General features: G+C 38.2%; 1 protein-coding gene across 1 annotated transcript; it reads left to right on the forward strand.

Moving 5' to 3' along the window:
- Positions 1-1,541: 1,541 nt before the first annotated feature.
- LOC140169521 (transient receptor potential cation channel subfamily M member 2-like) lies at positions 1,542-12,576 on the forward strand. Its single transcript, XM_072192781.1, has 7 exons — positions 1,542-1,679; positions 3,300-3,536; positions 4,068-4,218; positions 7,144-7,288; positions 9,215-9,306; positions 11,615-11,761; positions 12,365-12,576. Exons 1-7 carry the CDS (start codon positions 1,542-1,544, stop codon positions 12,574-12,576), a joined length of 1,122 nt encoding a protein of 373 aa, XP_072048882.1.
- The last annotated feature ends 3,579 nt before the right edge of the window (positions 12,577-16,155 follow it).

A 16,155-nucleotide genomic window follows, 5' to 3' on the forward strand; every position in this document is an offset into this window, starting at 1 on the left:
TGGCGTTGCTCCTGCTCTTCTCCCGGAGTTAATGCTCTTGCATACTCCACGTGGTCAGCCTCATCTGAGCCACGAGTTGCAACATGTCTCTCCCCTCCGGAGACATTGACCGTCTCCCCGTACTGCTGCTGGGGATTCCTTTCAGCAGAAGACACTGTTTCTGAGCAGAACTCTGGCGGTGGCTCAATCATTGGTTGGCTTAAATCACTAGCTTTTTGTTTTTCTAGTTTTGTCCGTAAGCGTTTAATTTCCTCAATGAATATCTGCCTCTCGTCCTCACCATTCACTCTCAGTAAGTTGATCTCCTCTTGTAAATCCAAACTCCTTTTCGCTGCTTCCTTTGCTTGTAACTCCAACTGCTTATCACGCTCCCGGAGTCGTTCGATTTCCTCCTCTTGCACCTGGCTGTGGAAATCCTCCATCCAATCTTGATCATCGTCGAAGTTGGACGCCATTCTCTATGCTTGTCCTACAATCCCTGAGATGTTGATACTAGTCCAGTGTCACAGAAATCCCACCGCTGCCACCAAATGTAGCGGAACCGGCCTTCGGTATATATGGTAGCGAAGTAAGGCCTATGATGTAGTAGGTGTACGAAACATATCGTACCTGACACTGGCAAAGGAAACACTCTCACACTCACAGATATGAGATCAATTGGCTCAACACCTTTATTGGGCTTCGGGCTGATCCAAGATCGGAGTGGATTCAGGAGCGGAGAGCGGCGACTTGGATGCTTAGAAGAGAGGGAGAGCTAATTGACCAGTCACCGACCAACCACACTCACGGCTACAGACAGACTGGCCCAGAGTGCTATTGCACCCCGCTTATATAGCCAATGAAACCACGTGACTGAAGGAGGCCCTCTCTCGGCGACATCCATTTCCGCCACAGTATTATTTGACTACAGATGGCGACGTTGCCGATTTATTTACGGTGCAAAGCCCGTTTTGATATGGTCGCTTGTCGAATCGCGTAATAATAAGGCATTAGTGAATTTGCGAAATGTGAAATGCGAAATGCAGTTCAAAAACTTCAACGTCTAGAGGATTATAGAGGATTATCTATTCAAAACCAGTATACCATGAAAGCTTCTAGAAGTCGAAGTGAACGCGAAAATCTATATAAATGAACAGTCAATTATGCACGAATATACGTTAATTTAAGAACAATAAAAAATAGTAATAATAAAAAACAATAGTTTTAATATTTCCGCATGCTGTATTACAAGTTATGCTTTATCAAGTTGAAAGACCAATTATTAGACATATCTTTTGGTTTGGCTCAAAAACACGCCATATATTGTTGAAAATTAGTGATTGAATTAGGTTAAATTATTTTCTGTTCCAAACGTCAAGCTTTGTATATACTTTTGTGCGTGATCATGACGTAAAAAAATCAGTTTGCGAAATAAAGTTTTATGAAAACTTCAACGGCAAGGGGATTAAGTTGACGTAAAATTGGCTTGTTTTTACTGGAGCTAGCAGTGTAGGATACTTCTGGGAAGAGTATAGCAGGTGCATTATATCTTTAAATAGAACATGTCATATGATGCATCTCGACAGGAGGTAGAGAGGAGGGAAGGCATTGGATATAGACAGGGAGATTCAGTGGCGGTAGCCAAGTGGGAGGGACATCACCCCATGGGACATCTTGTCCACCTGCTTGACCCTACCCCTGTGGGATGTTGGCCGTAGTGATATTTTACGTTTTTAGGCATTTCTTGCTCATTTTTGTCAATAATGTTTTCCATTTATTATTTAATAAAGGCTCAATCAGTGGCGTAGATTTCTTTTTGACATTGGGGTGGGGGGATGGGGTTGGAAAAAATTTCTAGAAGTATATTGAATCCAGCACCTTTTGGCAACATAATAAGTATTTGATACAAATGCCCGCGAAGCCATTTTGAAGCTAAAATGTTGAAATATGGTGCAAAAGTGGAATAAATTCGCGCGAAGCCCGAAAAAAATTGCACTTGGGGGCTAAAATGGCCAAATATGAGGTTAATTTGGTCAGAAACCCACATAAAGGTGTCAACATTGAGGGGGGATGATTGTATGGACCATCCCCCTTGGCAAAATATGGGGGGGGGGGCTATACCCCATCCCCCCGGGATCTACGCCTATGGGCTCAATTATTAAAGTTAACGTTAGCTTTGTCAATTTCACATTTCCATTTTACAACACAAAGCGTAATGAACACCAATTCTTTTCTTCTTTCCCCTCCTTCTCTAGCTCTTAATTTAATTTAGACAAGTATCATACGTTATTCGTTACTTTTCATGGTAAAAAGCTTTTTGCAAGTTTTCTTGCTATTTGTTACTCTTTTACTGCTGTCTTAATGCCATTATAGCAGTGATTTAAAATAAGCGCCATCAATGTTCACCTTTTCTTACATATTACGTACTTTCACATGTCATCAACCGTGGTATCCCTCCTACAAGATTAGCTCGATATGCAAATGTTATGATTTACCAGATTATAACTGAAAAAACATCAAATGTGTGACCAAGCAGGAAGATGACCAGTAATAAAAATGCATTTAAACTGTAACAAATGATATCAGCATCCAACTTTTACAGTCATGTTTGAGGATCTTTCAGAGCATGATAGTCTGCTTCGGGACAATCTATATGAAATGACTTTTAAGTTCTCTCCATGGTGTTCAATTACGAAGTGAGATGTCCACAGCTGGTTTAAATGCTTATCTAATACAGACAATTTCTGCATAAATGTCTTTTAAATAAATTTGATTACAGTTCTTATCTATCCTAATCTTTTCTTTAATAAAATGCAACGGCGTTGTTGGAGTGAAGCAGCTTCAATATTTTTCTTTATATCAGCTTTAATTTAAGCCATCTGCAATGTCCAAGTGGAATTTTATTGTCACTTCAATTTAATCAGCTTATGCCTTCTGTTTAGATAATATGTACAGATTTTCTTACAAGCTAGATAAAACCCTAAGTTATAATTATGGAATATATAAAAGGGCTACTATTATCAGAAGCTGAGATATAAGGGTGGAGCCGAACCTATTTGAATGACCCTCGTACATGTCGTATAAATGAAATAATATTCATAAAATTAAGGTATTTAGAGGAAAAATGTTCTAATTTAGTGGCACAACTGGCAGTTTGGTGCAAAAAAATATGTAACAATAATAATATAAGTGTCAAAAGGTTTGCTAAACACTGCCTGTGTTATGATTATTTCATATATTTGTAGCATTTTCAGTACTCTCTCTTAAAAGTGACTTATCGACTTTTAATGTATTCAAGATTATCTGTCTGATTTTTACAGGCAACCTACAACCAAGAAAACAAGAAGACATGGATTCTGACAAATGGAATTAATTGTGGAGTAGCTCAATGTGTAGATAAGGCTCTTCAACAGCAAGCACACGAACAGGCATACGAACGTTTAGGATATTTTGTTCGCGGAAACCCATCTACAGAAAATAAACCTCTCTGCATCGGCATTGCATCTTGGGGCAATATTGTCAATGCTGAGAAACTTGTCCAAGAGGACAATGCAAAGGTAAGAAATTACTTTTAAAAAGCTCCTTGCGTATTAAGATTAATATTATATTGATCATTGTTCGTCAATGATCTCATCTTTTGCGTGTTGCTCAAACCATTACTATATGACACGGGCTTAAAACAATGGAAAGAAAATGTTGATGTCTTGATGAAATCCAAGCATACTACTTCCTTTTGCTATTTTCTGGGTCGTCATGGTCGTATGGAGAACGTATTTGGTAGGCCTACAGCACAACTGTTCGAACACCCTGTGTTTTTGTTTTGTTTTGTTTAAAAAAATTTCAGTTGAGTCGTTTTTATAAAACATCCGAGAAAATGCTCCTGTTAATAAATTTAGTTCGAATATGCATTTTTTGTGTGTAAATTTCGGACCAAAACTAGATAAAAGAAAACAATAATAATCTCCCCAAGGGCTTATCAAAATTTGTCCTCTCTTTTCGATTTCTGATCGAAAACCTCATCCCTTAAAAACTAACCAAGCGCTTCCTCCAAAAGAATCACATTCTATTTTCAAAATATAAATTATTAGGTTCAATATGATAGTACTCAAGCCGCAGAAGAGGGGGAATCAGTACCTCTGAGTCCAAATCATACTCATTTCCTGCTGGTTGACGATGGACAACAAGGTGATGGAGGAGATTTGAAGCTCCGACCACGTATGGAAAAGGCATTGGTTGAAGGTAAATAATGTTCCTTGCAGGAATTGCCCCAACCAAATTAAAAACGGCCAAAAGTCGGGAGTCATATGTTATTTGGTAAGACGTGGATGTCTGTTTTTCAGTTTCTTATTATATGCAGGATGTGGTCGTTGTGATGTAATTGAACGACATGCTGCCATTTTTATGTGGTTAAGGGTGTCAAATCCACGATGGTGCCCATCTTAAACATGATCGTCTTCATCATGACATCGGTGTAACAGGGACTGCACTGGAATGGTAAAAATCTTATCTGTCAGTGAGAACATCATGTGTTTGTATTGATGGGGTGTTCTCCAACTCTCATGTTTTGAAGTATGGCCTACCTCAGGGGTCGATCGTGGGCCCACAGTCATTCACCATACTCTGTTCCCATTGGTCGCATAGTACGGCAGCACAGACTGCAATTCCATATGTATGCTGATGACATACAACTGTATTTGCCATTCAATCCATGTGACCCACAATCCATCACAACTTCGCTCTCGCAGCTCTCTTCGTGCATTTTTGACATTAAGTCATGGATGACGAAGAACATGCTCAAGCTCAATGAAGAGAAGACAGAGTTTTTTGTTGCTGTTCCTGAACATCTCAAGTGCAAGATGCCACCTGTATCCTTGCAAGTTTGTGGTAAGACAATAACACCTTCTGAGAATGTCCGTAATCTGGGAGTTGTCTTTGACACTTCAATGACAATGTCTTCTCATATCACAAGTCTCTGCACCAGTCTCAACTATCAACTCAGAAATATATCGCGCATTCGCAAATATCTTGACTTTGATTCTTGTCACTCTGTCATCCGGGCTCTAGTTCTATCAAGACTCGATTATGGTAATGCTTTATTGCTGGGCTCCAACAAAACGGACATCAAACGGCTCCAACGCATACAAAACTGGTCCGCGAAGTTAATTTGACCATGCCACGCCGTGCTTACAACAACTGCACTGGCTACCTGTCAAAGACCGTATAACATTTAAGATCATTGTACTCGTCTATAAGTGCCTCCATGGAGCTGCGCCCGACTATTTAGCATCTTGCCTGACTCTGTACCAGCCGCTACGAGCTAGTCTTCGTTCAGCTTCTGACATCACCCGGCTATCCGAACGCAATCCTACTAAAACACTCATATCTGCTCATAACCGGACTTTCACATATATCGCTCCGCACATCTGGAACAACTTACTAGCTGAAATCAGAAACTGTGACACACTTGCCAAGTTCAAAAATGTCTGAAAACACACTTGTATCCAAATGATGAATAATGTTTTTGCTTGTATTGTATAATATATATTTGCCATTTTCTCTTATTGCCGTTTTTCACTGGTTCATACTGCGCTTTGATCTTGATGTTACAGCGCTATATTAAATGTACTTTTGTATGTATATATGTATGTATGTATGTACAAATTCAAAGTATAGACCTCTGGCAAGGCAACCGTTACTTAAAGTTTCACGGAATACCCTCACTTACGATCATTAGGTATACCGATCATCAGACGGATAATTTGTCATGATTTCAAGTTAACAGAAATGTTTATACGTGTATATACATTCTGTGGTGTCGAAAAAATGACAAACCGAGCCAACCAGAACAGTCTCTACTCCAAAAGTAGTCGAGAGTGCTCAACCACTAAAAATAGTGGGGGCGTAATATATATAACAAGTTTACTTTACAAGTGACTAACTTTGGAATTTTAGAGTGCTCAAACCCATTACAGGTGAGCTATAGAAACAAATTCAAAGTATAGACCTCTGGCAAGGCAACCGTTACTTAAAGTTTCACGGAATACCCTCACTTACGATCATTGGGTATACCGATCATCAGACGGATAATTTGTCATGATTTCAAGTTAACAAAAATGTTTATACGTGTATATACATTCTGTGGTGTCGAAAAAATGACAAACCGAGCCAACCAGAACAGTCTCTACTCCAAAAGTAGTCGAGAGTGCTCAACCACTAAAAATAGTGGGGGCGTAATATATATAACAAGTTTACTTTACAAGTGACTAACTTTGGAATTTTAGAGTGCTCAAACCCATTACAGGTGAGCTATAGAAACAAATTCAAAGTATAGACCTCTGGCAAGGCAACCGTTACTTAAAGTTACTTAAAGGTTTATACTTTGAATTTGTTTCTATAGCTCACCTGTAATGGGTTTGAGCACTCTCGGAAGTGTTCACAACAAAGTCACCTCCGGACTAAAAATCCTTGGCTTTTCAAATAGGCGGTGTAAGGCGATCGCTAGATACCTCAGCATTAGCGCAGCCATTGGCTCAAATATTATCTGGAAGCAGCGCGCTCGCACTATTTTGCAGCGATAATGGCTTGCCGATTTGCTGAGGTATCTGGCAATTGTCCCAACCATAATAATATTGGTTTCTCATCATTTTATTCGTCTTCTTCATTGTTGCGTAATTATTGCATTACTATGCTCCGCTTGTATTATATATATTGTATTGTACTGTGGTTTTATATGCAATAAAAGATATGAATATGTATGTATGTATGTAAACATTAAATATAAAACATAATCCGATCAAGTTGTACAATACCTCGAATACTTCCTCTGATCATAAGTAACAAGAAAGTTAATGGTATAGCATATATACGGGTGACTGGAGAGTTAAAGAGTAAAATGGATGAAATGTACATGGGTCAAAATGTAAACATTCTCTGATTGAAGCGAAATGTTCAATCTTAATTTTAATTCGTTAATAAATGGTTAGACTGACTCCAAATCCTCTTACATCAAGTCAAAACAGGCATCCTCAAAAGTCAGAAAATGACAACAAAATAAGTCGAATTCTTGAATACTGATTTTACTGAAAGCCGAATCGTACGTCCCACGGAACCACCACTCATGCAGTTAAAATTAATAAATAAACATTATTATATGTTTGCTTACAGCAAAGATTCCCCTTGTAATGCTGATGCTAGGAGGTGATGAAGTGGATGTCAACTATGTATGCAACTCTGCAAAAGAAGATATACCCATAGTACTGTGTACTAATACTGGCGGTGGTGCCAAAGTCTTGTCGCGTATTATCAGTGGGTAAGTGCAAAAGTGACCCGATTCCACAAAGTAAAATAACATAATTATGGGGCTTCTTAGTCAGTGGCTGTGGTTTAACTTGTAAGCGCTGCATTTCATTGGTGTCTGCATGCCGTCTATCACACGGTAGACGTCAGCAGTCGCGTCGTCGAGGAAAACGCTTGTCGAGGCGCGAGTATGTAGCGCATTCTAGAGCGTGATACGCAAAAGAGATCGCAGTACGCGCAACTAAAACGGTAACAAGTTTTTATCACTTCAGAAAAAGTAAAGTTTTTATGACGGTAACTTTTATCGTAGTTTAAAAGTTTAAAAACGATGATGTACCCCTCAGCAATAAAGCGTATAACTAAACAATACATCAGTATCATCACCGTACAATTGAATACTGAATTAGACTGGTGCTAACCTGTATATTAAATATTTTTTCCTTGAAATGAATCACGTCTTAATACTGCGTTGGTGAGCGACGGGCGATTGGTATTTCACCGAACGCAAGAAAAGGAGTCCTATCTGATTGGCTAGAAACCGATCGCTAGATCGCTCAGTGATGAAGTACAAACTCATGTATTCAATTCCATTTAAATCAATATTCTATTATTGACGCATATAAAGAAAGTTGCATAGTGTCTCAATATGGTGCATTATATTATAGACTTGTGATTTAATATTCTATAGCCAGTGCTTGCGCACGTGGATCTGAGCTGAATGGGCTATGCCTGTTCTTTCATATGATTATAATTCTCAAACAGTTGAATATATCATATTATTATCGTACGATTTAAAAACATTTCGGTGAAAATGCAGTAAAATATATGTCTTTAAAGAAAATAGCAATCGAAGCTGAGTGTATTGAATTTCCAGTTAGTGTATTGAAAACAAAACCTGGGTTTTACCTGAAACAAATCGAATTTTCTTGTAATGGCAACATCGTATGGGGCACTGAGCATGCCCAGATCGTATACCGTGTATGAATGGAAACGCTGCGGTATCTCATTATCATGTAAGTGATATGCTTAGCCTGAGTCGCTCGGCCTATCTCGAACAAGATCGCCATTCGTAGCTGCTGAAGAACGAGTGGATTCGCCGTACTATCACGGTAATTTTTGACACGAAGATATAGGGATGATGACGCTGTGTGCTAGCACCACCCCTTTGCATACACACATAACTAAACCAAACAAACTTTTTAAGTTCCTAAGATGATCCTGAAATAAATGCAAGTTGTTTCCTAAATAAAAAGGTAATTCTGAAGCGTAAGGGTCAATCAAAGTTAAACACAAATTAAAAACTAAAAACTTGCTCAATTATAGCTCTCATTTCTAGGATTTAAAAAAAAAAGTATAATTTGACTTATCTGCGACAAACTGTTAAATATTTGGCAAAAAGTTTATATCCACATAAGTCAAAACTGAAAAGTGACCCTATTTCAACGAAACTAGTCTCAAATTGTAAAACCAGGTCAAACAAGGAATAGTTCTAACCCTACTAGGATGTTTCGTTATTTAGAAAAGATCAAAAATATAGGTCATAGTCAATAGGATGCAATAGGTTTGTATGGAGTTTCACCTTGATTACCGCCGAATTTGCTCAGTAACAAAGTATTCTAGACAGTGCAAATTATTCTTCATATGACTTGTTTCTACGTGAAGAAAAAATTAAAAACCAGTTTTGTTGAATTGGAGCACTTTTCATTTCTGACACCTGTGGGCAAAACAACAACAACAACAAAACAAGAAGTAAAAACCCAATATCCCAAAACAAAAGAAAACAAAACAAATCCCACTGTAGTGGCCTTTTAGTACGGAAGATGCAATAAGGAGAGTGATAGTTTCCAGTCTAAATGGTAAAGTTATGTTATTATTATAACTTCCAAAGCTTCATGCATTAAGTGTTTGTGACATAATGAACTTTTTATTACATGGACAGAAAAGCTGAACAAGTTAAACATGATGTAAAAACTGACCAACATTTGAACGAATTAGTCCAAAAATTGGCCTTGGACAACTTGGAGGACATGTGTAAGACATATAATCACATGGTAAGAAAACCGATATAGTCTGGTGCCTAAACCAAAAACCTAAAAGTAGCGTCCGCACAATATTTTATTGTATATATCTCTGAGACCTACCAATTCAGAATCTGGCGGATGCCACCATTGCACTCTTGGGCATTTTGAAATAAATGACCCCATAGGGTTATACATGGGTCAACAATTGAAAGTGTTCAAATATCACTTCAAATTATATCAAATTATTTGTCTAGGCCCAAGGATCACAAATATGTTTTTTTTTTCTCAATACAACCTTTGGTTCAGAGGTTATATGCCGCAACAGGCCAAGGGTCAATTTCCAGCTTGCATAGGGGCAAAAATTAAAGTTGCTCCGATTTTCATGAAAGTTGTCGCAAATTGTTTGACCCCTGTATAACTCTATAGGGTTATTTTGGGATCATTTATTTCAAAAATGCCCAAGGGTGCCAGGGTGGCATCCGCCAGATTCTGAACCAGTAGGTCTCAGAGATAATATACCAAAAAAAACACTGTGCGGACGCTACCTTTGAATCAAGCCAAATATTCCAATTTCAGCACCAGACTAATAACTGTTATTGCAAACAAATAGTGCAACCAAAAAGCGGCCAAGTTTCGCTTTTATGTTAGTTTTACCATGATACAGCTATTCAGTAATCAGTAGGACCTATTCGCTGTGTTGTATCAAATTAGGTTTCATCGTTGGTGTGGTACTCGAAGATATTACATTATGAAATCCCACTTTATACCAACTATCTCAGAAGACGATTTTAGAGACGTACCTTTTGCGCAAATGTTAAGCATCATTTCTTGCAATTGAAATTTTATTGAACAATATGTATATTTGTCACGAAGGTACGATTTGAAATTACTTGGTATTCTAGGTCGGTAAACATGAGTAAGATTTAATCTTTCCCTAGAGAAGTCCTTTTCAGAAGGCTGAGCTTTCGGAACTCTAGCGAGTGCCATCTTCAGAGCAACTAAATAAACATGATGATGCGGCTTGTATACACTAGGGGAACTGTCAAAGTGATTGACATAAAGTGTCAAGAGGGGGATGTCAAAGTGAATGACAGGAAGTGTCAAAGAGTCAAAAAAGCAGAACTTCCTGTGTGGGGAAAAAACAGGTTGATTAACTTAGTCAGAGGTCCTTTTTGAATAATCTATTCCATTCTGGAGGAATGTCCACTCCTTTGTCCCTATTGAAATTGTCTGGAGTGGAATGGATATGCCAAGCTTCCATGAACTTCCTTTTATACCACTTGGTGTTCATGTCCAAAATCTTGGTGTTGTCCTAGTCAATGTCGTGTTGGTTTTGCCACACATGCTCAGCGACAGCTAATTTTTGTGTGTTGCCAGAGTCGGTGTCTCTTTGGTGTTCACTAGTTCTCTTCTTCAAAGTTCTGCCAGTTTCACCAATGTTAACTTGGTTACAAGATCCACAAGGTATAGAATAGATAGCTCCTGGTTGGAGATCCTTGGGAATAGGGTCCTTGGGGGTGTACAAGTTTTAGAGTATTGGTCGTTTTGAAGTATACACGAAGGTGTTTCTTCCGAAGAACTTTTCGTATAGCTTCAGAGGTCCCAGCTACGTACGGCAAGATGACAGTAGCATTAGGCCTAGGTTCGTCGGTCATGTCAGTCCTGGCAGGTCGGATGTAAAGTCGTGAACAAACTTAGAAGGGTACTTGTTGAGCTTTAAAGCTTGTCGGATGTGAGTTTTCTCGTGGCGTTTATCCTTAACGTTTGACGAAACTTTGTCAGCTCTTTGGAACAGTGACCTTTTGATTTCATTCCAAACTTCTACCAGGGGACTTACGACTTAAGTCTCCAGTTCAGACATATTCGGCTAGAGATTTGACCCGACGGTATTGTTTCAGACTATCATGATGCAGTCATGTCTACAGTAGAATTCATCTCGACCTTTGCAGGACTTAAACCCCATTAAAAGCTATTAAACCAAGATAACACTCATTGAAACAGCTCAACTGATTAAATCGGATCTTCTCTGGTTGTGCACATGTGTCTGTTTTCAATGTGCGATATCGCAATAAAGCTGGTATTATACCTTCAGTTGGGTAACCGATTATAAAGGAAACGGAAGAAACAATGGTATGTGCACCTTTGTTCACGAAATGAGACAATGCCCTGCTTTTTGTTAACCAGCATTCTTGAAAATGAGCAACATAATGATTGTTGACTTAACACGGTTTGGAAATAATTTCTTTATATTTTTGGTGTTATCTGTCGTTTACATTGATTGATTGATTAATTGACTAAACTTCGTAATACCTTAACAGCTGTTCTCACAACTGACGACTACACTAAAATTGATGGAAATACTAGTGGTGTGTACACCCGCGAATTCACCAAAGTCAAAGCTCGGCATATTACAAAGTTTGAAAAACTTGTTGAGAAGAAGGAATCGATCCTTCAACGCAATTCTAGTAATGACCAATTAACTAATTACAGGTGGATACTTAATTTATCTGATCGTGGATTCGTGACCTGTCCAATGCAGAAACTCGACTTCTGCAACGTGGCTTGAACTTTGCTATTCCCCTTTACCACAACTTCAGATCGTCGCTGCTGTTGAATCGAAATTACAGTATTTAGGTAAAGATGACCGCGAATAAGCTCGTAATGCTGTCACTTCTATCTTGAAGAATGCTAAGCCCCCTCAATCTAACATTACCTTTGACGAACAACGCGCTCTGCAAGACTTTAAGAAAGATGAATCTATTCAGATTCTCCCTGCGGACAAGGGACGCGCTACCGTGATTATGACTAAAGGTCATTTTTCGGATAAAGCCAAGCAACTCCTCAGCTTGAAAAGTTAGACGCCTCTCAAGCGCGATCCCACAGCTAAACTAGAACGCGAGATCGGACAGTTTCTTAGAAGACTTCGCGATTATGACAAGACTATCGATAGTCAAGACTACTGGAGGTTGTTACCCTCCTCTAGTCAAGCTCCTAGGTTTTATGGTTTACCCAAAATTCACCTTTACGACCCATTGTTTCGGCCATTGGCTCTCCCACTTACAACATAGCCAAGTACTTGACCCGCATACTTCAACCGCTGACTGGCAAGACTAGACATCATGTTAAAGACTCGCGAGATTTTGCTAGTTTTGTTTCGACTGTGACTCTCAAAGACACAGAGATGCTAGTATCTTTTGATGTAGAATCCTTATTCACATCCATTCCTGTGAATGAAGCTATTGGTATCACCATGGACCGACTAAAAGACGACCCCACTTGACGCATGTTGGAGTTTTCTTTGAACAATGCTTACTTCATGTTTGAAGAGGACCTATACCTTCAAACTGATGGCCTGACGATAGGATCCCCCATCTCCCCACCGGTGGCTGACCTGTTTATGGAGTCTTTTGAACGTGAAGCTCTTCTAACCGCTCCTAATCCACCTCGGATTTGGAAACGCTATGTTAATGACACATTCTGCGTTATCGAACGCGAACATTTAGCGTCTTTTCTGACCCACCTCAACAATCTTCGTAAGGATGTTATCAAATTCACTTATGAGGAGGAGACCAATCATGACCAGCTTGCTTTCCTTGACATCCTCGTAAGAGAAAGCCTGACCTTTCACTTGATACTACAGTCTATACAGGAAGAAAACTCACACTGACCTGTATCTTAACTTTGACTGGCACCATCCAGAATCAGCCAAACGTTCAGTGCTGCGATCACTGTTCCAAAGAGCTGACAACGTTTCGTCAAACGTTGAGGAGAAACGCGACGAGAAAACTCACATCCGACAAGCTTTGAAGCTCAACAAGTACCCTTCTAAGTTTGTTCACGATTAAGTTTGTTCACGACGGCTAGAAGTTCTTCGGAAGAAAAACCTTCGTGCATACAGGGTGTATCAAAATGATTGGTACCGAAGACTTCTCATTTTTTGACGAATTGTTTTACTATTTTTTGTGCCAGTTTGGGGTTAATTGTTTAAATATTTGTAATTATAAAAGTTTTATCTTCTTTAAGAATTTTAGATCATAAAGATAGCACATTCTATTCAGAAGTTAAATGATTCTAAAGGAAAGTAGGTGTTTTTTACACTTTTCATCATAACGCTGGATCAGTAGCGCACCATTTTCAAAGTAAATACCTTGTGAGGATGATATGTTGAAAATCATGGAAATGTTTAATATTTTCCTTGCCTATTTCTTCATTCATAATATATATAAATGTTATAATCAATATTTATTACTTGAGAGTAATATTATTGACTTGAATAATTCAGGTGAGGTGAAAGAAGATTGTGTATCAACACCATCCAGGGCGGTAATTTAAATTGTATTATTGAGATTACTAAGTAGATGGTGTGTCAGAATGGCTATAGAGTGTAGACAGTGTAAGTTAGTTTAGACCTGGTAAAAGTTATTGGATTGGCTCCACAGTATTCCATACTTCAGTGTGCATTCATAGTTAAGAATCGCTGGTCGACACGAATCTACGGAGAAGTACAGAGAAGATTTAGGAGACAGTTTCTAAGAGCAAGGCGCATATCCCATGCAAACATGCTATAACTTGCAATGTTTCAAAATTTGATATGGGCAGTTACAGAATGGACCCATCCCAGGTGTTAAGTTCTTTCAAGATAGGGCTTCACCTCGTAAGAGTTGTAAGGCAGGGACTTCGGGAACTATCTTTCTAAAAGCATGTGTAAAGCAATTGTATGTTATGTATACTGAGGAGTATGTATGCAATAAATGGTTCAAGCAGTGAACCTATTCATCTTGTGTTGTGTAAGTCAAACCATGATTACGTCGATCTTCGTTTAAATGACAATAGCTCCCAGATGCATCAACCTATCAACTTCAGATTAATAGATCAATAAGTTAACATATGCCCCTTTCTATTTATAGTACAAAAACTATATTAATTAGCAATTTTATATTTTTGATATATTTTTGAAAATGTCACGTAGCCCGGTACCAATCATTTTGATACACCCTGTACTTCAAAACGACCAATACTCTAAAACAGCAACTTGTACTCCCCAAGGACCCTATTCCCAAGGATCTCCAACCAGGAGCTATCTATCCTGTGGATCTTGTGACCAAGTTTACATTGGTGAAACTGGCAGAACTTTGAAGAAGAGAACTAGTGAACACCAAAGAGACACCGACTCTGGCAACACACAAAAATCAGCTGTCGTTGAGCATGTGTGGCAAAACCTACACGACATTGACTGGGACAACCAAGATTTTAGACATGAACACCAAGTGGTCTGAAAGGAAGTTCATGGAAGCTTGGCATATCCATTTCACTCCAGACAATGTCAATAGGGACAAAGGAGTGGACATTCCTCCTGAATGGAATAGATTATTCAAAAAGCACCTCTGACCAAGTTAATTAACCTGTTTGTTCCCCACACATGAAGTTCTGCCTTTTTAACTCATTGACACTTCCTGTCAATCATGTTGACATCCCCCTCTTTGACATGTCCTACTGACACTGTCCTAGTGTATATAAGGCGCATCATCATGTTCATTTAGTTGCTCTGAAGATGGCACTCGCTAGAGTTCCGAAAGCTCAGCCTTCTGAAAAGGACTTCTCTAGGGAAAGATTAAATCTTACTCATAATATGTATATTTGAAAGTTATTGTCAGCAAAAGAAAAAACAAAAAATGAAATAATTCCACAGTGACTCCTTTCTTTCGTAAATTAACCTCAACTTGATTTGAATACATTCGGAGTCGATAAAGTGATTTGGGGGTATTGTTAAGGTAACAATAACATATCAAACCAACGACTATAACAAACCTTATGTAAAAAAAGATATCGGAAACTGAATATAGGCTGTTTCAAATCATATATTACATTTTCTACTATATTGTACGAATATGCTTCCTTTTCAAATAAATAAACTAAACTAACACGGACGCAAAATGCAAAGCTTGATCAAATGATGCTAGTTTTGTTTTGTTGAAGAAATCTGTGGTTATAATTCATTTGAAAGTAGTTTATTTCTTTTAAACAGTTCACCAGTTGCGAAACGATGTCAAATATGAACATTGCAATCAGTACTGCCTTTCTGGACGGTAAGAAATTATTTGTTCCATATGTGTTAAAGTTTGTTTATATTTGGCTGTCAAGACAGGTTATCATGCAAATTCTAAATATTGTAATATTGGCAACGAATAAATATAGGAGACATTCTTCAGATCATTCAATGTCGATGATTATTTGCATTTAATTGAAATTATATTAGAAAAGTAAACATAAAATTTGACAATTTCAAGTATATTTTGCACACGATTTTAATGAACGTGTGGTCTTGCAAAAATCATGCAAGTAAAAAAATGTCTGTGTATGGATACAGTCTATTGCCATTTGGTTTAATACTATTTAGTCTAATACCCATTTAGTCTACATACATTACGTCTATTACCAGAAAGGCTAATTACCGATTGGTCTAATAATTATATAGTCTAATGTCCATTTCGGCTAATTTTGTTTGGTCCAATAACCAGTCAGTCTAAGTACCATATAGTCTATTGACCATTTCGTCTAATATTTTTTGATAGCAATTTGATCTAATAACCATTTGGTCTAATATCAATTGGTCTTATATCCATTTGGTCTAATAACAATTTGGTCTAATACCATTTCGTCCATTTGCCGATTCGTCTAAAATAATTGCCATTTCGTCTACTGCTGACATTGATTCCCGCGTGTCATTGATACGTGTAATGAGGTGAGCACGTGTATACACACACAGACTGCACAGTACTAATTTCAACATACATTTAGTAGTGATATAGCATTCAAGTTATTTCTTATTTCAAAACATCAATTGGATCTCAAATTTGAT

This window comes from Amphiura filiformis, chromosome 14, assembly GCF_039555335.1.
Source record: "Amphiura filiformis chromosome 14, Afil_fr2py, whole genome shotgun sequence".
Lineage (NCBI taxonomy): Eukaryota > Metazoa > Echinodermata > Ophiuroidea > Amphilepidida > Amphiuridae > Amphiura > Amphiura filiformis.